Here is a 25037-nt window from a genome sequence, read left to right as displayed (position 1 = left end):
GGAAAAAAATTAAAATTAAATTTTTATGCCCAGACTACCACTGGAAGGTCGCCCCAGGCAGCTGGGACGCGGGGAGCCTGGGCGGCAGGCGGGTGGGCAGGAAGAGGGGAGGGAGGCCTGTGCCCACCCACCCTCTCGCGCCTTCGCAGTCATAAAGCACGCGAATGTTATGACCTGCTCGCAAAATAGAATCGTTAGAGGCTGAAATCAATGAAACTAAAATCAAAACAAATTTCGGTCCCTCAGAAACAGTTGTTAAGGACACTGTAACCTGATTTGCGGGATATTCTTTATGTCTGTTCATCCACCCAGCCATCCACCCACATGTCCATCTGAGCAGAAGTACGTGGCCACCCATGGTCTCCAAATGTCCCTGGTCGTCACTTCTGGGGGACCTAATGTTCATGCACTTCTTTTGAGCTCTTCCGTGTCGTCTGAATGTCTGGTTTGCATACATGCCGCTTTTACGGAAACCATGGGGTCATCCGGTTTCGTGATGTCACAGCAACCCGTCACAATCTCTAGCTGCACCGTGTGCGTTTCACCCACTCCGTGCCCACGACACCCAACATGCGTGGGGAATGTCGGCTCCGAGAGGGCCAGGATCTCTTGTGCTCCATAAAGTGTGCCCAGGGAGCGGATGAAAGGCAAGACACGGCCACACGATGCAACGTGGCACGAAATGAGACACCACAGAGTATAATAAACTGGAACTCAAACAACATCTCTCGCACGGTGGCGGGGGACCGCTGCACTCACCAGAGCCCATCTCATCGCTGCCCAGGTAGGAGCTGTTGCTTCGCACGCTGGTGTACGACAGGACGGAGTCCCGGTTGCTGTTGCACTCGCTGCGAAGGGGCGGAGAGGAAGACAGCGGTCACCCTCCAGCCCGCACCTCTGCTCCCGGCACCCAGGACCCGCCTCCTGGAGCGCGGACAGAACTCCTGGCTCCTGGGGTGGCCGACTGGCCCCGGGCGGCGCTGCAGGCCAGCCGCCAGTGCCAGAGGTGGGGAAGGGCGGTCTGGCGGGTGTTCCGGCAGCGGAGAAACATTTCCGGGCCCCGGCTCAGAAACGCAGGGCCAGCGGGAGGGCAGCAGACGGCTCTCACCTGGGTGTACACTCCTGCCACAGCCCGGTCCCTGCACCTGCCACACGCAACCACATGGCTGCGTGTCCTGTCTCCCCAGCCTGGCTGGGGACCTCGCGAGGACAGGGACTGCGTCCTCTACGCCTGTATCCTAGGAACTCAGAAGGTAGGAGGACCAAAAGCCACAACCCTGAAATTCTTCCCTTCGCCTCTAGACAATAAAAGAAAGAACCGGAGGGCCCAGACACGTAAGAATGGAGACCCAGAGAGAGGGAGAAGTCTCGGGCTGCGGACACGAGGTGCTGGGAACACCCAGTTATAGAGAAGCCCGCCTGAAGCACGGGCTGGTCAGACCCTCGAGGACGGAAAGGACACGGGGGCTGGAGGCCTGGGGCGAGGGCCTTTCTCGCCGGACGCCGTCAGTTCTGTGCTTTGCCCGCCTGCACACAGCTGACGCGCCCCCACCCCCTCGTTCCACTCGAGCAGCGATGGAACGTCCCACCACCTTTCCCAGGAGCCCGTGGGGCTTGCTGATTTGTGGGAAGGACTTCCACTTACCCGCTATACGTTTTATTACAGGAAATTGAGTTTTTAGTCCATTTAATCCACTAATTAGGACTTCACTGATCTCGTTATAATTAGCTTAACCAGCAGAAAAACAATTCCGATCCTCTCGGAGTTCGGAGGAAAAACAAATTGTCTTCCTCCTTGGGTCGAGAGAAAATAAACCGCCCGCTGCAGAAACCACGGGAGCTTTGAGCCATGCCAAGACGCAGACATTTCCTCCGGCTGCGTTCCGCCAGCGAGTGCAGCGTGGAAGTAGAACAGAACGGGTGGGTGGTGTCCACAAGGGGACAGACCCCGAAACATCAGCCTCGGGGTGGGGTGGGCGGGGCAGCTGGGCGGCTTTGAGGGCTCAGGTAACCCCCAGAAGCACACGGTCTAGCGACGCTGCCCCATCCCGCTGCTTCCTGGGAAATGTCCCTCTGATTCTGACTTTCCCACAAGTCAGCGGCCTCAACTGTCCCGCTGGCCCTCCACGCCAAAGCCCACAGGACGCCCACGGGGGCCCCACCTGTAGGAGTCACGGTAGCTCATGGTGTCGTGACCCGAGTCCTCCTGATCCTCCTCAGACACCTTGAAGCACACTTTCTTCATGCCCCCGTGGTCGGTCCTGTCCATCTCACTCTCCTCGCTGACCGGCGGGGAGGACGAGGCCTCCTCGGCCAGGGGCGGATCGCAGGACCCTCCCGAGGTGGGCTCCGTGATGGTGGACAGCAGCCTGTGGGAGCAAAGACCTGGACTTTAAAATCACATGCCCGTGGCCTCCGTGAGGGCTCCTGGCAAGGCCCTGACCTCAGGCCTCACCTTTGACCCTAACAGAGGGAGCCATCAAATGCTCTGCATCCCTTCCCTGAAAATCCCACTAGCAACTTGGCAAGTGTACATACACAGTCCCTCCTGCAGGGGGCATGAGATACAGAGGTTCTTTGTTTCGCCACCGAGTTACACCAAGTTCAAGGCCCCAGGGATGAGCAGGCCCCAGGGATGCCGCGGAGTATCTGAGGCACCCGACAGCCCCTCCACCGATAACCCAGTGCCCACATCAATAGCGCTGAGGTCGAGGAACCCTGCTTTAAACCTAACCAGCCTGCTCCTACCTGCCTAACAAAATGAATGACGCCTCAGTGTCGTCTGGTACCCGGTCCATGTTCCAATGTCCCTGAGGGTCTGGCACGCGTCTGTTCTCAGGTGGTGCGTGAGAAACAGAACCCGAGCCAGGTCCAGACACAGCATTTGCTTGGTGCGTCTCCCAGATCTCTTCTCTATCAGATCACCCTCTTCCTCCTCCTTGCACCTGCTCCCCACCCCAACCCCCACCCATCGTGTGTTGAAGAAACCAGGTCCTTTGTCCTCTGGAATCGCCCTCCCTCTGCATGTGGCCATCTGCGTCCCCCAGGCGGCCTGTCACCAGCCTCTACCCGCACCGCCCGCCGTGGAGCAGCGAGGGACACCCAGAGCGCCGCCAATCGGAGGGCGGCGCGGTTTCTGCGGGCGAGCACACTTGGCACGTGCTGCCGTGTGTGCGCCCGGCTGCATCACACCCAAGGGACATCGCGTCCTGCCATCTCGCTCTCTGTTCCAATTATAAAGTCCCCCAAACCGCTCACCAAATAGCCTGTACTGAGGGTTGCTGCCTACCCCCGTTATTTCGTTAGAAAAGCAGTTCTCAATCGGGAGTGGTTTCATACACCCAAATACCCCGAGGGGATATTTGGCAAAGTCTGAAGACATTTGTGCTTGTCGCAGCTGGGGAACAGGGAGGCTACAGGCATCTAGGGACACTGACAAATAGCCCGTGATGCAAGCTCCTCACGACAAAGCATCCTGACTCTAACACCCCTCCCCCCACTCCCCTCCCCCCCCAGGGCCAGGGCTCACCTGTTGATCTGGGTGACATACTGCTTCATCTCCTTCAGGGCTACATCCAGTTTGGTGAAGAGCTGCAGGTAGGCGTCCTGGATCTCACGGTCCTCCTGCTTGAGGAGAAAGCTCAGGCCCCGGTCCTCCAGGCCCAGAGCCCCATTGGCTGGCCCAGTGCTGCTGTCCTGGAGACCTTGGCATTGAGGGTCCCCGTCCACAGCAGGCAGGCACTTCCAGGAGGGGGCCGCCATGGTGGTGATGCAGTGCTGGGTGTAGGACATAGGGTTCAGGTGGCCTACACGGAGAGAGGAAGAGCTCCCATGGAAATAGTGCCCAGACACCCACAATCCCCTTGGACAAACGTATATATAAACCCACGTTAAGGATCTCAATGAATGAGAAAATTTCCCCTTTTAAATATTATCTTAATCCACTAGATTACTTCAGAAGGGAGTTTTGCTTTGGTGCTAATATGTCTTTAACTACTGTGATTTTTTTTCCCTGTCTGGAAGGCAGACATGATGACTGGTACTCCAGCAGCCATCCTGTTCCATGAGGCATCCTTCAGGATGAAAGCCACATAGAGAGATGAGGGTGTAGAAAGACAGGAGCCTAGGTTCCCTGATGACTATGAAGCCACTGTTCCAGCCCTGGACCACTGGCTTCCAGACATGTTTCTGTTAAGTATCTGTAGCGTGGGATCCAAACACGACTTCTAACAGACACATGCAGTTACCTTGCTCTGGGTCAAGGCCAATGAGGGAGGGTTTGCGACCAAAGCGAATGCTGAAGGACCTGCCGATGGAGGGAGTGGTCTTGGGGTAGGACACTTCCATGACGTTGATGTGGCAGTTGGTGGGGCAAAAGTCCAGGCCACACAGCGGATGGGGTTCCAGAGTTGCCTGTTTGAAGGGTGGGCTGACCCTGCTCTTCAGCTGGGCTGCGAACTGACAAAGATGCAGGTGAGGGGAGGTCATGACTCAGGACTCTGGGAACTCTGGCCCGTCCCCTGTACCCAAGTCCTCCTGGCCTAGGCCTGACATTCCAAACGGGGCAACGTGAACAGCTCCGATGGAAAAGCGGATTCCCCTATTCTGCCTTTCCGTGGGTCCGGACGTCAGGGAAAGTCTGAAAAAATCTGAGGCCCACATCCGTTGCCCCACTTCAGCTGCGCATGTGCACCGCCCTGGAGGGACCACCTCTCTGCAGCCCCAGCCCCTGCGGTTCAGGTAAGCTGCCTCCCCGCCCCTGCAGTGACCGATACGGGGCTAGGCAGGGCACCTGAGCGAAGCCAACAAAAGCTCTCATCCGGTCCCTTTTCTATGCGGGCTGCTAAGGTCGGAGCTACTCCCTTGGTCACCACGTGAAAATGGCCCACCTGAGAGCTAAGCGCACATGGGAAAATAGAGTCAAGAGAAGGAGAGAGGCCAGGTTCTGAGGACAGGGCTACCTGTCTGAGCCCTGACACAGCCAGGCCTGCAGCTCCCCTCTGGGCCCTTCAGTACTTTAAACCCATATATCTTCCCCTTTGTCTAAGCTAAGTCGGGGGTGGGGCTCGACCTCTACCACCCGAGTCCTCCAGACCAAGGGCCCGTGGGCGCAGGTACCTGCTGATAGCGGGCGATCCTCTGGCCGATGCTCTCCAGCTTGGTGTCGCAGATGTTACGGAACTCGAAGTGGGACATGGTCTTGATGTTGTTGCTCAGGGCCATGAGCCGCCCGCAGTTCTGCACGAAGACGCTGTCGTCGGCAGCAAAGGCCTCGAGGATCTGCAGAAACATCGGCAACTCCTGAGCACACACTCTACACCAAGGGGGCGCCTTAGGCAGTTTATCTGCAGCGACTCCTGTGTGCCCGATAACCCCTGCCAGGTCAGGTCTGTTACTGGCCCATTTTGCAGATGCACAAACTGAGGCCAAAGAGATAAGTCACTCTCCTAACTCCCATGTGGTGGGGAAAAGACTAGAATTCAGGGCCCCAGGCTAACTCTGAGAAAATGGGAATCGGGCTGCTCCACCCCCACCCAGGACAGGGCAGCGCCCAGCAAGACCTTGGCAGTGAGGCCAAAGCAGCCATGGGGCTCCACTATCTTCTCCAGCACGTGACACTTGACGCCGGCTGTGCTCGCGTACTCATACACCACGCCGTGCTCCAGGTGCACGTTGTCCACAGTCAGGCTGACCACAGGGCTGTCCTCCTGCAGGCTCAGCTGGGGACCCAGGGACAGCAAGGGGAAGGCTGAAAGCCAAAAGGATAGGCAACCCTGAGCAGGGGGCTCCACCCCGCAGCCAGCCCGCCCACTGGCCCAGCACCGTGGACAGCTCCTTCTGCCCAGAGAAGGAAACCGAAGTCTGTGCTACAGCCCTGTTCGGTTCTGCCAGCCAGCTATTAGGCTGTAGGCCAGCTATTAGCCAGCCAGCTGATAGGCCTGTCCTATCAGCATACTCGATTTCACCTATTCACAGTGACTGGTTCAGAAATGAGCATGTGACCCAAGCTGGGCCAATGAGAGTCAACTCTGGGATTTTTGTTGGATCTTCGAAGAAGGAGACATTCTCTTTTCAACCGGATTCCAAGCTGCCAGAACCACCACATGGAGAAAACAGCATGTGAAAAGAAACCCAGCACAGAGGGGGCAGAGCTGAAAGCTGGAGAGAAAGAGACTCTTCAGGAGACTCTATTAAAGCACTGGATCAAGCCAGACCTGAAGCTTGTGTGACCCTACTCAGATATTTCAGTTTTCTGAGTCAATGCTTTTAGGTAGCCCAGATTCAGACCCAATTCACATGGGCCCAGAGAGGCCAACTCCTCAGAAGCCACACAGTTAGGAAGTGACATACCTAGGACACAAAGAAGGCAAGGCATGATATATGTTAATAATACATGCAATGAAGAAAAACAGAATAAGGAGACACGGGGACAGAAGGGCACTCAGGGACGGCCTCTCTGAGGAGGTGGCATTTGAGAAGGGAGGTGAGCGAGATAAGAAATTCTCTATAGGAGAGCATTCGGGCAGAGGGCACTGCAAGTGCAAAGGGCCTGGGGCAGGAGCACACTTGGGTGCTGGGTGGGTGAAGCGGAGAGGGCAAGTGGAAAGGGATGAGAGGCGAGGCTGGAGGGCCAGGCTGGGCTGAAGGCCACGCTGAGGACTCGGTCTTTATCCTGAGGAGGGTAAGAATCATTGGAAGGTTTTCTTCTCTTTTCTGAGGCTAGCCCAGAGGAGGGGAGGGTAGGCGGGGCAAGGAGGACAGTGAGCAGGCCACTGCAGCACTCCTGGTGGAAATGAGGGGGCTTGGACTGGGCAGCGACGGAGGTGGTGGAAAGCAGTCCAACCCCGGATGCACGAGGAAGGCAGAGGCAATGAGATGCGCTGCAGAAGGCAGAGGGGTGTAGGGGAAAGAAAGCGGCTGAGGGGGACTCTGAGGTCAGGGGCCTGAGAATCTGGAAGGATGGCGATGGGGCCCTCACGGGTACAGCGGGTGTCAGGGGAAGGTCAGGCGTTCAATTCTGGCCACGCAAAGTCTGCACAGCCTGTCAGACACTGGGGGGGCGGTAGACAGAAAGACGGGTCTGGAGGTCAGGGCTGAGGCTGCGCTGGAGAGAGAAAGGTGGGAGGAGCTTGAGATGGGCAGAATAAAGACCCCAGAAAGACGCCCACGGCTTCATCCCTGGACTCTGCTAGGACGCTGTTACAAGGCAAGAGGAAATTACAGCTGCTGATGGAACTAAGGTTCTAATCAGATGACTCTGCAACGGGTTGATCCTGCTGACCCAGAGGAACCGGATGCAATCACAGGGGTCCGTAAACAGGGAAGACGGAGGCAGAAGAGGCGGAATCAGGGAGACAGCAGGTGAGAAGGACTCGGGCCGATGCTTTGGGCTCTGCAGATGGAGGAGGAAGAAGAAGAGGGCCGAGAGCCCAGGAGTGCAGACAGCTTCTGGAAGCTGCAACGGGCACGCGTATGGGCCGCAGAAAGGAACACAGGCCTACTGCCACCTTGACCCCAGCCCAGGGAGACTCCTTCCGGACTTGCGACCTGCAGGGCTGTGACAGACACGTGTATCGTTTCAGCCGCTGGGTTTGCGGGGCTCTGTTACAGCAGTCACAGGAACCTGCTGCAGAACTGCCGGCGGCCAGAAGGACGGGGAGGGATCAGGGAAGGGGGCAGACACAGACGAGGACCCAGGCCCCGCGGGAGTCGCTGTCACACTGACCGCCTGTCCTGTTACCTGAGTCGGACTGGTCTTCCTCCCGGGCCCCCTCACCGCCGGGGTCCTCGCCGGGGGCCTCCTGGCTGGCTCGGGCCTCCTGGGCATCCTCGTGGGTGTGGTAGACCCACTGGTACAGGCCCTGTGGGCGGGGCGGGGGGCAGCGGGGGTTGAGTGAGGGGGTGGGCCATGACGCTGGGTGCCCAGGGACAAAGGCGCAAACGGTTCCCCGACTCCAAAGCTCAGGCTTTCAGCCTGGTGGTGACACCACCTTAGGGGAGGCCCCCCAAGACTTTACTCGGGAACCTTCCCAAGGGACCCCCAGTCACACTCAGCCCTCACCCCCTGCAGTCTAAACTCCACACAGAAGCTGCGGAGGGGGGGCCTTTGACAATGGAAGTCTCCCCTGGGGCCCAGGGCCTAGAAACATGTCAGGCACATAGCAGCTGCTGGATGAACACTGTATGAACCGATAAATGAGTATCACCTTCCACAGAACCCCAGCCCCAATCCGAGTATAACACTGACTTCCACCACCAACACGAACATCTGCCCACTGTGCCTCTGTAGTGTCACGCCCATTTCGCAGCTGTGAAAACCGAGGCCCTGAGGTATCATGGCCCAGCTCCTCCAGTTTAGGGAGGCTGAGGGGCACAGGGCCCAAGCCCGGCTCAGTCCCACCAGGTGGGCAGCCCCGCCCGACCCAGAAAGGCATGATGCCTCAGGCTTTTTCCAGAGAAGGAAGGGTAGTGCTCAGCACCCACCCCCCACCCACAGAGCAGGGCTCCCCGACCGCCTTGGTTGCCGGGTGGCTTACCAGGGTCTCTTCTCGGCGGTTCCGGAATGCCTGGAAGTGCTCCAGGACTTCCGGGGCACCGTCGTTCATCACATTGTTGCCATTGACCTTCAAGACACACTGGCCAGCACAGAGCCCTGCGGCCGCGGCCTCTGAGCCTAAGGGAGACGGGAGTGCTTGAGGCTGAGCGCCAGGCAAAGGGGGCCTGGGCCGCAGGCAAGGGCGAGTGTCCAGATGAACGCCGTCCCCCACCCGCACACTCCGCCTCCAGCCCTCCCACCCTGGAGCCCCTTTCCGGCCTGCTCCAGCGGGCAGGGCACGGGCTGGCACTCTCACTGTGCAGACAGAGACACTGAGGCTCAGAGACGCAGCAGCTAGCCCACGGTCACACAGCTTGACTTCCACCCCTGGCTCTGCCGCTCCCCAACCGTGTGACCTTTGGTTAAGGTCCTTAACCTCTCTGGGCCTGAGTTTCTTCGTCTGTAGCATGAAGACACTAACAAGGTCCACCCCCCATAGGGTCTGTGAGAGACTCGGTGAGCTAAAGCGTTCAGCCCCGCCCAGCTCTTAGAATGTGCTCCAGAGATGGCAGTTGTTTCACTGCTTTTGCCTGGTCCACCTACAAACACCTACTCTCCTCTGGGGACGCCGTAAGGCAAGGCTCCTCGCCTCAGCACTGCTGTTGTTTTGGGCTGTCCTGTGTACTACAGGGCATCGGCAGCATGCCTGCTCCCTACCCGTTAGGTGCCCCGCCCCCCCCCATGCTGTGGCAACTACACATGTCTCCAGACTTTGCCAGCTGTCCCCAGGAGGGTGAAACTGGCCCCTGCTGGGAGCCCCTGCTTTAAGGATATATAAAGTAGAAACGCACTTTAAAATAGTAACAGATTCTCATATTTTTATCCTGATATGCATTTTCGTAATTAATACATGCGAAAAAAGAAATACGACTACAAAAGTGGACGATTAATGTTTAAACTTTAAAACGGGAGCCCACAGATACAAAAAGGGCTGGGAACCTAGGATCTCAGACTGGTCTGGTTTACCCCCGAGGCAGAGTAAGCCCTTAAACAGCATAGGAGGAGGCAGCACAGGAAGCGGAGGTCTCAAACTTTGAGCCCGTGGACTGGCTCTGGCCACAGAGGTGTGCCCAAAATTCCCATGTGGCTTCTCTTTAAAAATGAAATCTGGCCAGAGTGGGCCCACACTCCTGCCTGGCAATAAGGAGCTTGAACTGAGGAAGGCAGCCCCTTTTAGAGCGCATGTGTATTTTCCACCTTGCCACAGTCCCCCACCACTCCCTATGGTCTTCCTCTCGGTGACGCATTTGTAGCTGCCTCACCCTTGTAGGCATTTGCATTTGCACGCCTTGGCTTCAAGCAAAGAACGTGGTAATGGTGGTGCACTGTGAGGTGCAGGCCTGGTGGTGATGGTTTGGGCGGCTCTGGGCAACTCTGGATTCCTATGGCACACGCAGACCCATTTCCCAGAGTGCCCCACCCCCCCATCTGCCAGGCTCCACTCACCTCGCCCCACAGCGTAGACGTACGGTGGGGCAGCTCCACGGATCTGGAAGCACAAAGCCTCAGGGTGGTCGGGGACTTTGATGATCCTGCACCAGGCAGAAGCAGCCATAAGGAAAAGCCACATCACTGCCCCCCCCACAACAGCCCAAGGGACCACCTTGGGGTGCCCCTGCCTCCCAGACTTTGGGGAAATACAGCCTAAGAATAACAGCAGGGCCAGGCTTACCAGCCCCCAAATATACAGAGAAACCTCAGATAGCCTAAGCAAAGCCCACGCCACCGGGATCGAGGGTCAATCAAGACCACCGGCCGGCCCACAAAGCCTAAGTCCACGCACAGAATTCCACATCGCCCTCCACCTTCTCCGGCACCCTCCTGGTGGGAGGAGGCCTCTTGGGGGCCAGCCCAGCGCCTCAGCCAGTGAACGTGTTACTCAACCATCACGGACAGAAGGGTGAGAAGTGACCTGCACATCTCGGTGCCGAGGCCACAAAAATGCCCACACGTGTCCCCTGGAGAACACGGTCCGAAAGCCCAGGTCTCGGCCATTCTGCGGGTGGAACACCAGAGCTGAGCAAGTGGCACCTGCCCGAGTGGGGTCATTAATCCAGGGGCTTCGGTGCAGCTGTCTGTGTCCCCATCAAGGGTGGGTCCCCCACAGTGGCCTTCAGGGTCGTCCCCCCGTCCCCCTGCCAGATAAAGCCACCTGGGGAGCCTGTTCTCAGGCCCCAGGTGTCTCCAGAACTTAAGACAGGCACGTTCCACCTTGGTGATTTCTGCCACTTCCACATGCCAACCAACCCATCAATCATTTTCCCTAAACTGACTTGCCTTTTTATTGAAACAATCTTATTTAAAACTTTCCATCACTCCCGTCAACAGAAAACTGTGAAGTACTTGCCTTAAATAGAAGGGAGAAGTGGAAACCAAATGCACGATTTTTAAAATAGAGAACGCTTCTCCCTGCACCTATATCTGGTATCCAACCACTCCTCGCCACCCCTGCAGCCACACAGGCCGGTCCAGCAGCCTCCTGGCCACGCCCCTGCTGCCGCCTCTGCCCCCCACGATCCAGTCTTCACTGGCAGCCACAGGCAATCTGCAGAACCCACACTGGATCACGCCTCGCCTCCACTCAGAACCTTCACCGGGCCCGGCGGTCCTGCTGCGGGCACAGCGTCCCACGGGACCAGGCCCTGGTTGTCTGGCTGGCCTCACTGTACAACTCCCGCTCACTCCGCTCCAGCCTGCCAGCTTCCTCACCCCTCCTCACGCACACAGCCACGGTTCCATCCGGGCCTTTGCACTGGCTGTTTCCTCTGCCTGGAGCCCTCTCTCCCCACACAGGCCCCCTTACTCCCCTCCCTACCTCCTTCAGGTCTCGGTGGCCCCAACCACCACCCCTCCGTACAGCTTCCCATGCTGGCCCCACTTCCTACCACCTGGTTCAGCGTGCCCCTTGCTTCCCCATGTTTTGTTTCAGCGTCTGTCTCCTGCTCTAGCCTCCAACCCAACTGAGATCAGCGGAGTGTAGAAACATATCCGTCCAGGGCCTCAAACACCCTGAACACACCGCGGGCGCTCCATAACCACCTGCTGAATGACTGAAGGCAGCTGCCGCACGGCAAGTGCCTGCCAAATGCACCCCACCCTCGGGGCACCAGGACAGTCCGGGTCCCCACCCCCACCCCAGCACTCAGGGTGCCTCCACCCGAGGGAAGGTCGGTGGGAGGTGGGACGCGTGGCCCCTGGGGACACTCACTCTTTGGCCTTGGTGGCCACCAGGAGGCGCAGTGGGCGGCGGGAGCAGAAAGACTGGTTGAGGATGGACTCCACCTCTGTGAGGGGCCGCAGGAACACCAGATCCTCGTTGATGGAGTAGATCTTCCTCCCCACCTGCAGGCCAGCCATCTTGGCAGAGCAGACACACACACACCAGGTTACCAGTCTCCTCTCCTCCTCACTAAGGAGCCTTGAACGCATTCAAGGAGCACAGCACCAGCCCCCCGGGACCAAGCATGGCCAGAGTGACCCCCAGGGCAACCCCGATCCCCCGTGCAGGCTGGTGAGACTTGATGCTGGCCAATGAGCTATGAAGACGTGCCCGCTGCAGGCGCTAAGAGGACAGACTGCCCCAGCCCACTCCTGCTTCCTGCCTGGCCACGTGAAGACAGGAGGTACAGGACTAAGGCAGCCACTTTGTGACCGTGAGGGCGTGGCCAGCCAAGTGGAAGAGACATTGACCCTGAACAAAGACTTGCAACCACGTCCTTCGAACCACTTAGATCGTTAGACAAACGAAGCCCTCTGGCTCCAGCCTCGGTGGGGTGAGCCTGTGGCTACTCGCAGCCAAAAGCATTCGCAGCCACTACAGGGAGGCACGTGGGCGCCTGGGCAACCCTCCTCCGCACCCCGGGGGGCAGCTGAGAGAACGCGTGGCCTGCCACACTCTCACTCTCCTTCCTCCACCAGACCGACCTTCGTCCATGACAGAGCGGCAAACTTGTCTCATTCAGGCCATCAAGGATTAGTTTTCCTCATCACAGCTGATTCAGAAACTTTTAGTTGCACCTTCAGTTGCACCTCTCCCAGGGGCCAGCAGGGGGGGCCAGTGGTACACACACTGGGCAGACAGCCCTGAGCAGAGGGGCCCTATCCCAGCTCCCCCAAGAATGCAGACGAGACAGCCCTAGACTCGGTTTCCCCACACAGGGAACAAGCGAAGAGGTACATCCCAGGAACGGCTGTCTGCCTCAAGAAAGATGGAGAGACACCCCTCTCTGCGACCCATACTCAGCCCCTGCCAGGCCCACCGCTCCAAGAGGCCTCACCTCGGCCAGCGAGCCCCTCTGGACCGACTTCACCACCACGGCCTTGTTCTTCTCCTCAATGTCGAAGCCGTAGTCTTCCTCCTGGGGCAGGATCTGTGGGCCCAGAGCAGGAGAGAGCCACTGAGGTGGGAGGGGGTGGAGGCTGCGCAGAGGCGGGGAGCCAGCCCTGCCTTGGGCCCCACGGGTCAGTGCCTCTGCTGGCTCCTCAGACCCCACATCTGCATGGGGTAGGGGTGCAGAGTGGGGGGAGGGTAGCAGGAGAGAATAAGACAGCACCCAGTACACAGTAACTGCCCAACACCTATCTGTGAAGACACACCACCCAGTCCCCACCTTGGCCTGGTGCCGAGCACACACTGGTTCACTTCTCGTCGCCTGGGTCCCCTTCCCTCCCACCCTGAGGACAGTGCCCCCGGGTATTCCCCACCGTCTGTCTGTCTGTCTGCTGGCGAGCCGTCGGGGCTCGCTTAATGAATAAGCTAGATCCATGTGTCTAGCCACCAAGAACTTGGGGGCAAGAAGCAGGCAGCCCCTTCCCCCTGCAGAGTGGTAGGCAGGTGGGGGACCCAGGAAAATGCATTTACACGGTCAACAAGCATCTGCTGAGCTCCTTGCTGCCTATGACATGGGTCAGGCACTTGACTGGGCGCTGGGAACAGTGCTGCACGAGGCAGACGGTCCCCGCCCTGATGCAGCTGTCTGGTGAAGGAGACGGACAACAAGCAAACACAGAACGTGATGCAGGGGGTGTATGACGTTTGAGTTAAAATCAAGCGCTTAAAGGGGCAGAACATGGTGTGGCAGGGGCAGAAGAGGTGATGTGTGAGCCACGACCTGAATGCAGTGAGGAGCAGGACTTTCTAAAGAGTGAAGAAAGTGCCCCGGGCAGCAGGCACGGCACGTGCAAAGGCCCTGCGGCGGGCCCCGAGGGGCTTACTGGGGACCAGAACGCAGATCAGAGGCTGGGGTGGACCGAGGAAAGGGAGAGGACAGCAGATGAAGCTGGAGGAGCAGGAAGGGTCTCTCGGACCACAACAGACTGGGTTTCACCCTAAGCGTGACGGGAAGCATGGGCGGGCTGCTGAGTGGGAGAAGAGGGAATCGCAAGGACAGCGGCCCCCAGAGGTGCTGCGGGAGAGCAGTTAGTGGAGCCGTCTTCACGCTGTTCGGACTTGGGCCCCCGCTCTGGCTGCGGCAGGAGACCCAAGCTCTCGGAGCTGCCCTGACGGTCCCCTGCGGGCCAGGCACTGAGACGGAGGCTGCTGTCGAAATGGGACTTGGTGGGCCAGGCTGCCGAACCATCTGAACAGGCTGGTGAACGTGCCACTTTAACTGCAAGGCTATTTACAGCCACTGGACGGACAGGGCGGCGGCCCAGAAGGCCCGTGGCCCTGGCCTGCAGGATGAGTCACCTCGGGGAGCCATCCCCTCTGCACAATGCCAGGCTGGCCGGTGGGGTGGGCCAGGGGAGGCGGAACACAGAAGACAGGCAGCTCAGCCAGCCCAGACTTTTTTGAGAAGACGATTCTCTTGGCCAGTGAAGTGACCTGGCCTCGTGGCAGCACTGCCAGCCACCCCCTAGGGTCACCCCGACATGGGGCGCTCCTAGCTGAGCCCCCTCTCTGAAGGTGTCCCCGCTGCCGGGCCTGCGGGCGGCTCTGGGGAGGAAGGTGCGGCAGCCCAGCTCTGCTCCTACCAGCAGGCGCTTGGCCAGAATGTTCTCCACCAGCTTGAAGTCGTTGCGCAGCTGTTTGTTCTTGCTGCTCGTGCCCTCCATCTCCTCGTCGGCGTGGAAGCGGAAGTACTGAGACTCATCCTTGAACTCGCTCTTCTCCAGCACTGCAAACCCACAGACACACAAGCACGGGGTCAAGTTCACAGGGGGAGGGCTCAGCAACGCCTGCCAAGCGGCAGCCACCGGCCGGAACCAGCCCCGGACAAGTTTGGTTTGGCCGGCGCCATGCTGCATTAAATGGAACCAGGCGCCAACACTAACATATTAGGAATACTGGACCTCAACAACTGGCTTTCTGACTTCTCTCAAAAACCCCAACCTGGTCCCACCTGCTATAGAGACATATTTCAAAGCCACAGGAACAAAGCCAGTGCAGAAATCCAGCAGACTTCTCTTCTCTTCTTCTCTTCCACAACCAGTGGAAGAGAAATCACTTAAGAGGACCATGTGTGTTCACGAGGACTTAGTGCATGATGGATGGTGATCATGTGGAAGATTCCAGATGGTGCAGGGACCCGTTTAGGGGAAAGCAGTAAACCTGGACCCCTACCTCACACCATATGCAACAAACTCCTGGTGGGCTGAAGACCTGAATGTGAACAGGAAAACTAGAGCTCCCCACAGAAAATGCAGGAGAGTATCTTTGTCCCGGAGAGGGAAAGGAGTTCAGGTACAAGACACCCCCCGCCCCAAAACAAAGCACTATAATTTCCATGTGATAAGAAAGCCATAGGCAGGCAGCGAATTAAAAAACTGTAATGTCTAAAACCAGCAAGGAATACCCATCTAGAATACATAAGGAACTCCAATAAACCAACCAGGAAAGGTTGGGAAGCTCCTGAATAAATGGGCAAAGGACATGAACGGGCAACGAACAGATGGGCAACCCCAAAGGGAGAGCAAGTATGCGAAAAGGAGCTCGACTGCACTGATGACCGGGAGACCAGGAGGAGACACCGAGGCCCCGAGACCGCCCGCTCCCCACCTCTTTTGATAAAGAAAGTTTCTCGGGACACAGCCACACCCACTTATTCACGTGTCGTCTGGGGCCGCTGTGGTGCCAGCGTGGCAGAGCTGAATCACTGCAAGAGACCGCACGGCCCACAAAGCTGAACATATTTATTTTCTGGGCCTTAAGATAAAAAGTTTTCTTCCTTTTCTTTAAAATATTTTCCCATTAATTTTATTTTTGTTTTAGAGAGAGGGGAAGGGAGGGAGAGAGGGAAAGAAACATTGGTGGGTTGCCTTTTGCACGCACCCTGACAGGGGACTGAACCCGCAACCTACACATGTGCCCTGACTGGGAATCGAACCAGTGACCTTTCGCTTTGTGGGACGACGCCCAACCAACTGAGCCAGGGCCAGAGAAAAAGTTTTCTGACCTCTGTTCTAGGACCAGCCAGGAAAAGGAATAAAAATAACCAGTAACAACCAGTACATGACCTGGTCCCTGTGGACTACAATGTCACCAGGCACCTACAGAGCCAGGCTCACCGGGGACACGGGCTCAGGTGCACGCACTCCTCAGGCGAGGACGTGCTGTGCCCCTTTGGCAGAAGGGGAGACTCGGGCCGGGGAAGCCCGATAAACCGAGCGAGGTCGCAGAGCGCCTCCTTTTCACCGTGCTGCCCAGCCCGGCCTGCGGGGCAGAGGCTGGACGAGTTACAGGAGGGGCGGTCACAGCTCAGGCTGGGGAAGGCAGCTGGGGGGGTGGGGGTAGAGGGGGGCCTGAGAGCAGGAAAACCGGCTGCCTCCGCTTCACAGAATGTCCCCGCGGCCCCTGTAGGCACACGCTGTCTGCTGACTTGGTGACCAAAGAGAAGCAGAGGGCAGCACTCCGCTCGTCCTTCCGTCCTTCCTCCCTTCCTGGGACGTCTGGCTATTTGTGAGCGACCCTCTACGGCCGCCACCCTGCTTACCTCTTGAGAAAGCAGACGCACAAATTACCGCTCTCCCCAGGGCTGGGGAGCCAGGCCCCAGGGGGCCGGCTGGCTCTGCCCTCCTGTAAACACAGGGCAAGCAGCAGCAGGATGCTGTGCTGGACCGTCTGGGGGACGGCTGGCATCCCCAAATCCAGCCGCTCAGCGAGGTGAGGTCCCGCCACTGCCATCTCCCTGCAGGGCCGCGGGCCGGGCTTTGCGAGACGGAAACAGACCCAGGGGCAGCCCCTTCCCCACTTCACGCCCCTGTAGCCTCGCTGAGCCTCAGCTTCCCCTTCTACGGGGACAGTAACAGCACCAACGTGGCTGTGAGAATCAAGGGGCTGCGAGGATCAAGTGGTGAGCCTCAGTTTCCCTGTGTGTACCTACAGTGAGAGGGCCGGACCACCAGCCTCTCGGGGGCCTCCCTGAGGACACCTCAGGGCCCGTGAGCTCAGGTCAGAAGCCCCGAGGCGCCACGCAGGCCCCACCCCACCCCCCACTCTGCTCCCTAACCTGCATTTTGCCACGCAGGCCCCACCCCACCCCCCACTCTGCTCCCTAACCTGCATTTTGCGGCGGCCACAAACCTAGGATTTGGCCCTTTCCAATTTTAGCCTGTTTTTGAGTTCGTGGCAGCGAATAAGGGAGCAATGGCCGCGCCCTGCAATTTCTCTCCCTGGGGGGGCCCTCAGAGTGTTGGTACCGCCTGGGAGTCACCCCCCACCCACGAATGTCCTCAGCCAGCAGCCTTCCCGGAACGGCGGCTGGGTGGACCCCTAATTACTCTCACCCACAAATGAGAGGTTCTGCCCAGCTGATGGCAGGAGGGACAGAGCTATCACAGGCCCCACGGGGAGCAGAGCAGCTTCTGGGAACGAGGGACGTTGGTGAGCCGGGGCCGATGAACGGGAATGACGAGGCTGCCCCTGCTGGGCCCAACCTGCCCGGCTCAGCTGGGGGGCGAGTCCAACCCCAGGGCCACGGGCCTGCTGAGCTCAGAGGGGAGGGGGCGGCGAGGCCTCCAGCAGAAAGATGGGGAAACTGAGGCCTGGGGAGCGGCCTGGGCTTATAGGGAGTGAACTAAGGCAGGCCTAGAAGCAGGCCTGGGAGCTACCAGGCAGGGGAGGGACCCGGGGACCTCCCCTGTGACTGGCACGCCTCTCACCCTGCTGAGGGGACCAGGAACCCAGCGGCTGGCCCTGGGAGGGGAAACCCTGGCCGCAGCCTGTGCGCACACGAAGTTTTACTGGCGCACAGCCGTGCCCATGTGTCTACAGACGGCCTGTAGCTTTTCTCATGCCGCAGCGGCAGAGCTGAGCGGTGACACAGACCATGCGGCCTGAAGCACGGAAACTACTCCCCGCCTGGCCCTTTGCACGGAGTCTGCTGGTCTCCGAGTTACAGCACAAAGCAGAAGCCAGGATGGGGCGGCCAAAAGACCTTCCAGTCTCGCCCCGCACGCCACCCCCTGGGTCCGAGCCACAGGGGCCCTCCCTGGGACTACCGCAGCCACCTCCTCACTGGCCTCCCTGCCGCCGCCCCCACCCTCACAGCCACTCTCCTCGGGACACCGGAGGGGTCCTGTACAGACCTCAGTCGGGCATGTCCCTCCTCTGCTCCGACCCCGCCCAGGACTCCCCCACCTCACAGGAGTCAAAGCCGAAGTCCTCCGCATGTGCTTGTTATGTTCCAGAACATGTCCTCACTTCGCTGTTGTCTGATTCTCTCCCACACACACACTCAGACACACGCAACACACACAGCTGTGAGCTCCCGAGGGGAGACTGTCATCTGCCTCATTCACTGCTCTGTCCCCAGAGCCTGCACGGTGCCTGCAGGCAGGAGACGCCCCCTCGGCAAGTGTGGATCGGCCTCACCGGGAGAGCACTGCCCCACAGGGAAAAGCGAGTCTGCCCCAGGCTCGGAGTGGAGAAGGGGAGGAGCTCCTTCAGCCGGGTGGCCGGGTGGTCGGGGAGGCCTGGCAGGGGAGGCAGGAACTGAGCAGGAACACGGAACGAGTGAGGGGCGAAGCAGGCAGGGAAGGGCGCCCTGGGCAAGGGCCACGCGAGTGCCCGGGCCCTGAGAATGTGCTGGAACCAGGAGAAGGGCTCCTTAGAGGGGCTCAAGTCGACCTGTCCTTCCCAAAGGGCAGGAGACTCGGGGATCCCCCAGGGCCAGCGAGGGAGGGCCCGGAGCTCGGGGGCTGAGTGTGCGGCCAGGGAAGCCGGCCTGCTGGGGTCCACGTCCTGACTACTCGCCACGTGACCCTGAGCAAGTTTCTTAACTGCCTGGGCTTCTACTTTCTGCTCTGCAAACGGGGACACTGTGAACACCGGCCTCCAGGATCCTCACCCGGATGCAGCCGACACGTGAAGAGGGCTTAGGAGGGGCCGGGCTCGCAGCGCACTGACATCTGTCCTGATGTAAAGGGGTATCGGTGGGACCCTTTCTCCCTTTCTCCCCAGCTTCCCACCCCAGGAGGATCCTCTCAGGACCGTGCACCTCGCCGCCCCTCTCACATGCTCCCCACCCCAGGGGAGAGTGACTCATCCAAAGGGCGAGGCTGCCAATCATGACACGAATGTCCCAGGAACAGCCCTGCCTTCCTCTCCCGCTCGTAGCCAGCCTGTCCTCTCCTCCCCACAGAGCCGGTGGGCCAGGCCCGGGCCTCGCTGCCCACCCTGGAAGGCCACGGCCCGTCCAGGAGGAAGAGCACAGGCAGCCCATGGATTTGACCTCGAATCCAGTCTGTTTTCTCCGCCAAGTTTTACCAGCCACCTCGGTCCCCGCTGGACACTAGAAGTGATCTCTTAACCAGTGCAGAGCAGGGGAGAGAGGAAGGGGGGATTCAAGAGCCGCCCCAACCCCCAACCCCCCGCCCCCGGTCTACAGGCCTTAGACCCAGTGTCCAGCCTGGGCTCACCCATGGGCACGCTGGGCAGCCTCCAGCCCACCATACGCTTCCTCTGGGCCTCAGTTTCCCCGCCCTGTGACAGGCACCGGGGACTAGAGGCCATGCCGGCCCTTCTGTTCCAGGACAGATGGAGGCTGGGGGTGTGGGGGAGGGGAAGGGGGGGATTACCGTGGTGCATGAAGCCGTTGTTGCACAGGCCCACGCCGAGTGCCACTGCCTCCTCCCGCGTCTGGCAGTCGCCCTGGAACGGAACAAGAAGGGAGGGGTTAGGTGGACGGGCACTGGAGGGGCTGCATGGGGCTGGAGGAAAGCCCGCCACCGCCCCCCCCCCAAGCACGGAAGCTCCAGAAGGGCAGGGATGTGTGTCTCTTTGTTTACTGAGGTTCCCCCAAAACATGTTTGTGATTATTATCAACACATCCCAGAGAAGAATGTTATTTCATTGTATTTGTAGTGAGCACTTGCGCAGTGGGTGATAAAACACCACAAGAGAGAAATGGAGATTTTTAAGTAGCAGACGCGGTTGGTTGCCTGGAAACCACCCTTTCCCAATCCTGCAGCACTGAACTCTCACTGCTGTGGACGGCAACACATTGACCCGGACAGCCACAATCCCAGCCTCCCTTGCAGCAAAAGGTGGTCCAGGAGACAGAAGCAGAAATCACTGGTAGGGAACTCCAGTAAAACCTGCTTTGTCCCTGGCCCTTCCTTTCTTTTCTCCTGCCTGGAACAAAGAGGTGATGGCTGGAGCTCCTGCAGTCACCTTAGACCAGAGTGTGGCCTTGAGAGGTAAAGAGCAGGCAAAGAGAGGCTCAGCTCCATGAGGCTGTGTTCCCTGCCGAATCCCAAGGGCCCGGCATATAGTAGGTGCTCAATAAGCATGTGCTGCTAAACTGAAGGTCTTGTCAGCAGGAACCAAATCACGCAGAAGCTTGCAGCCAAATCAATGAGCTTCAACTAAGTTCAGACAGCTTCTCATTTAAATAACTCCCAAAGTAAGAAGGTCCAACAGGCCCTCGCCAGACACGGCCAGGCCAGAGGCCTTGAATATCCCAGACCCCTTGGGCACTGGAAAGGCCAGGGAGGGAATTTCCCAGCTACAGAAGTGAAGGTCAAAGGCGGCAGGACTCAGTCTGCCAGGACAGGGGCTCAGACGCAGGGCAGACGGCCTTGGGGAGCGGCCGGCCATAGTATTTCACTGCACTAGCTGACCCAGCCGACAGAGGAAGCCAAATCTCTCCTGGGGGACCCCAGGCCAGTAGCTGCAGGGCTAGCAGGCTTAGAGCCCGGCCAGGGGAGGCCACCATCCACGACAGGCCACACCCAGGCAGCTGCTCCCAGCTGGGAGGGGCCAATGGGGGGGGGGGAGGCACAGCCAGGCCCAGGTGTCCAGCAGGCCCAGCTCTGATGTCTGGGAGGCCCGCGCAGCCGCCTGGAACCCACCTGGCTTTCTGAGGCACCCCACCTGGGATCCCAGCCCATCCCTGCTCCCGGGCTCCCCAAAGGGCCCTGTGGTAACTCACGGGGAGGCTACTATAAAGTTAGAGCAGCGGCAGGATACTCAGGTTAACAGTGAGAGATGCTGACCCTGGATGCAACCATCACCTGAAAAGTGAGCCCCCACCCTACATCCCGTCAGCTGTGGGGAGACCACAGGCCACCAGGTCATGATCTCTCCCCCCCCGGAGGCAGACACGGACACACAGTGCCCCGCACTCCCCCGTCCTGTCCCCCACTTGCCCACTCGCCCCCCGAGCACCCCCCCCCACCCCGTGCTGGAAGCTCCAGCCATACTGGCCTCCTTGCCGCTCCTTCCACACATGACACGTGACCGCACCTCAGGGCCCTGGCTTTTCTGGTCTCGGGGCCCCGTCACCTCCTCTGAGTGGGCCCTTCCCTAATCCCCCTGAAGGAGGGCCCACCCTCCACCACACATCCTCTCCACAAACACTCATCCAGTCACGCTCTCTCGTCCCCTCGTAGATCATCCGTGGTGCCCAGCTTGTCACAACCAGCAACTAACTCGTCCCTCTGGGGCGTGGCTCTCGGGGAGAACCAGCCCACACTCCCTGCCCCAGGGTCCCTCCTAGTAAACACACTGGTTTAAGGCCTGTCTCCCACCAGAACGCCAGTCCCATGGACGGTGACAACGCCTGCCACGTCCACCCCGCCTCACCACCTTGAAGCACAGCTGCCAGCACTTAGGGAGGCACAAAAAAGTCTGATGATCCCTGGCTGGCGTAGCTCAGTGGATTAAGCGCGGGCTGCGAACCAAAGCATCACAGGTTCAATTCCCAGTCAGGGCACATGCCTGGGTTGCAGGCCACAGCCCCCAGCAACCAGGGGGCTGTGATACTTCTCTCTCTCTTTCTCTCTCTCCCCCTCCCTCCCTCCCTCTTTCTCCTTCCCTTCCCTCTCTAAAAATAAATAAATAAAATCTTTTTAAAAAAGTCTGATGAGTGAATTGTTGGTTGAATGAATGAAAAATCCAATTTGGAAACCGAGCCTGAGCTTGCCTCCATCTGCCTCAGTTTCCGTGTCTCTAAAATGAGGCAATAACCATGCCCAGCCTCAGAGACCCTTGTGGGAGCTGAAGGACGTGTCCCACGCGAGGCCCCTGGCCCAGGGCCTGGCGCACGGGGCACATCTGAGAAGTGTCAGTTACTCTCGCTCAGCTACCTCGCAGCAGGGAGAGCTGCCCAGGGGCGAAGGGAGCAGAGGCAGCGCAGGGCTGGAGAGGGAACGCAGAGGGGGGCGCTTACCGGGGGCCTCAGCGGGCCCCCCTGCCCGGGACTTCTGAAACCGTGCCAATGCCCGAGGGGGCCTCTCACAGCCCACCGCATGCCAGGCCCTGCAGAGTCTCACTCAGCCTTGATGGCCGCCCGGGAGCAATCCCTCCTACTAACCCCACGTGATAAATGAGGAAACTGAGGCACAGACAGGCATGGCGCCTGCCCAAGGTCACACTGGGAGAATGGAAGCCTTTCAGAGCCGGACCCTCCCGCTCTCCAACCACCACGTTACAGGTAGGGAAACTGAGGCTCTGAGAGGTCAGTGACCCAGGGCTGCAGCCAGGGCTCTGTCCTGCCTGTTCATCCTGTTTCCTCGGCCGTGGCCTCAAGTGGCCAGCCTGGCCCCTCGCCTGCTCCCACCCTGGCCCCCAGCCGCCTGTCCTGAACACCCTGCCACCGTCAGCACCCGCCATCTGGCTGACGGCGGGGGTCCGTGTGGCGGGCACTCGGACACATCTCAGCTGAGCCAGCAGACTCGTGCCGTCCCGCACCTGGCTCCCGGCCGGGCCTGGCCCCGCTGGCTGCCGCCGCATCTGACGGCCACAGCCGGGGGTGTCCCAGAGCCCAGGCAGCACAGACCAGAAGCCACTGAGCAGAGACGGGGGAAGGGAACAAACTCTGGAGCCTGATTCCCTGGATCCAAAATCCAGGGCGGTCCGTGGCCGTGGGTTAGGGTTGCCAAGGCATCCGAACAGCTCCTCAAACACCTCCAATCTTATTGGAATACCCCGTGTGTGTGTCCTGAGGCAAGTTACATAACCCGAGCCTCAGTTTCCTCACCAGTAAAATGGGAAGAACTTCTCCTCAGATTGGTCTCGAGGTTCAAAGAGGTAACACGTGGAACTGATACAAAGCACAGCTGTCCATTGAAGGGCTAACACCCACCTTATCCTCAGAGTTAAAAGTCCTCTGATTTGTCCAAGTACTGGGTAGGAGCCCCTCCCCCAGCCTCAGGGGGTGAATTCTGAGAAATTCTAAACCACTCTCAGCAATCCCTGGTTCTCTCCCTCAGGGAGTGGTTGAGGGGTACATGTGGGACCCAGATGGCCCACAAGACCACTGGGGTAAGTGGAAGTTTCCTCACTAAACAAAATGAAAAAGCTGTCTCCCACTGCCCCTACTGCCTGCCTTGGTCTCTAGGTCTGCATAAATGTGATGGCTGGAGCTGTGGCAGCCATCCTATGACTACGAAGCAACGGGCAATAGATGGCAGAAGAGAAAGATGGAAGGAGTCTGGGCGTCAATGGCACTGCCCAGGTCTGCAACCATGAACCGTGGCTGCCTAGTTACGTGAGAAAGAAAATGTGTTACTGCATCAGTCAGGTTTCCTATTGTGCGCAGCCAAAAGCACTTCCAGCTAATCAGTGGGTTTCAATCAACATTTTGTTTCAAGGAGCAGAATGACCTAGAAGTCAGCAATGAAGATGTGTTCAAAGCAAAAGAATCCTCTGTATGTTTTCCTGACTTTCCTGCTAAGGTAAAGGCGGGGCAGCCTTGCTGTAACCAGACCCCAAGGTCACGTCTACACCAGCCTCTCCCCACAGAGACCCCCCACACACACACCCTCCGCCCCCCTTTCCTCACCCAGAGCCAGATGCCAGCTACCTTTCAGGCAGCGTCTTGGAAGCCATCCTCCTGCATCGGTTCCAATTAGCTTCCCTGTGTCCCCAGCCCAGGCCAAGCCAGGGGGGTCTACCGACGTGGACAGACACATGTCACAGTCAGCGGCATCCTTACTTCACCACCCTCTCCCTGCCTCTACTTGCAACAGGATGCTTGGCGGGGGGGGATCGGGGAGAGGACGGTTCTCAGGACCGAGTGACCGTGACTCGGGCAGAGCTTCCCTGACAGCACTGCCCACGAACAGCGCCCACTATGCCCAGCACCCACCACCAAGGAGCAACCAACCCTGGCGGCTGCTAGCTCCCCTCCTTGCTGGAGTGCTCCAGGGTGCAGCCCTGAGCTTTCCCACTCGGCCAGGACCTCAGAGTCATTTCAGACCCCTGTCTATCTGTCACCTCCCACACCCCATCCATCCATCGGCAAGCTCTGTTAGAATACCTTCAAAAACTCCAGGATCTGACCACTTCTCCCGCCTTCCCCACGGCCACCCAGTTCTCAGGCACCGTGCTCCCTGCCTGGAGTTCTGAAGTCACCTCCTCCCCGCCCCCCTGCCAGCCTCGTCACCTACAGCCTGTGCTCCACACAGTCAGAGGGATCTTATCCGACCAGCGTGGGCCACCAACCCCCCTTGTGCTCAGAGCCCTGCAGTAGCCAGAGCCCCCCCACGGCCCCCTATGGGCCGCCTTCCTACTTCCCCATCACCCCTCCCCTCTCTCACGCCACTCCTGCTGCATGGCCTCCTCGCTGCTCTCGGATGCACGAGCTCACCCAGCACTGAGCCTCTGAGTTGCTGTGCCCAGAGAGGGGTCCCTCCAGACACGACCCCCTGACTCAGGTCTCTGCTCAAATGTCCTTGCTCAACAAGCTTTCTCTGACCCCTGTGAAAACCATACCACCCCACCCTTTTGAAGGGCAAATTCTCCCCGAAGCTCCCACACACTCCGCCCCCACCCCCACCCCCACCCAGCACCTCGTACCAGCTAAGGTATTCTGTATTTCACTTCTTCTTGTTTACGAAATGCCTCCCCTGCCCTTCACCAGAATTTAAGGCCCCCGACGGCAGGAGCTAGCTTTGTTGAGTTCGCCGCTGCGTCCCCAAGCCTAAGGCAGCTCCTGGTACCGAGTCGGGGTTTAGACAAGAAAAGGGACGAGCTAATGAGCCCTCTCGTCGATTTTCT

At 59.1% G+C, this 25037-nt stretch overlaps 1 protein-coding gene across 2 annotated transcripts in view; it reads right to left on the bottom strand.

Annotated features, from left to right (window-relative positions):
• PREX1 (phosphatidylinositol-3,4,5-trisphosphate dependent Rac exchange factor 1) overlaps positions 1-25037 on the bottom strand; it is a 172913-nt gene that overhangs the window by 16536 nt on the left and 131340 nt on the right. For both annotated transcript variants that reach the window (XM_045832969.1, XM_045832970.1), the window contains 13 exons: positions 19613-19685; positions 14570-14712; positions 12874-12966; positions 11805-11953; positions 10043-10128; positions 8538-8674; positions 7742-7862; positions 5562-5749; positions 5119-5280; positions 4248-4458; positions 3530-3806; positions 2163-2369; positions 760-848 (listed from right to left, as the gene is read on the bottom strand). In XM_045832969.1, the coding sequence (XP_045688925.1) occupies positions 760-848; positions 2163-2369; positions 3530-3806; positions 4248-4458; positions 5119-5280; positions 5562-5749; positions 7742-7862; positions 8538-8674; positions 10043-10128; positions 11805-11953; positions 12874-12966; positions 14570-14712; positions 19613-19685 (1936 nt within the window). The remainder of the gene's footprint in view (positions 1-759; positions 849-2162; positions 2370-3529; positions 3807-4247; positions 4459-5118; positions 5281-5561; positions 5750-7741; positions 7863-8537; positions 8675-10042; positions 10129-11804; positions 11954-12873; positions 12967-14569; positions 14713-19612; positions 19686-25037) is intronic.

Source organism: Phyllostomus hastatus, unplaced genomic scaffold, assembly GCF_019186645.2.
Source record: "Phyllostomus hastatus isolate PE091 unplaced genomic scaffold, TTU_PhHast_1.1 phas_contig_17, whole genome shotgun sequence".
Classification (NCBI taxonomy): Eukaryota; Metazoa; Chordata; class Mammalia; order Chiroptera; family Phyllostomidae; genus Phyllostomus; species Phyllostomus hastatus.
The sequence above is the reverse complement of the archived record's forward strand: the minus strand, read 5'-3'. Positions and strand labels throughout refer to the sequence as shown.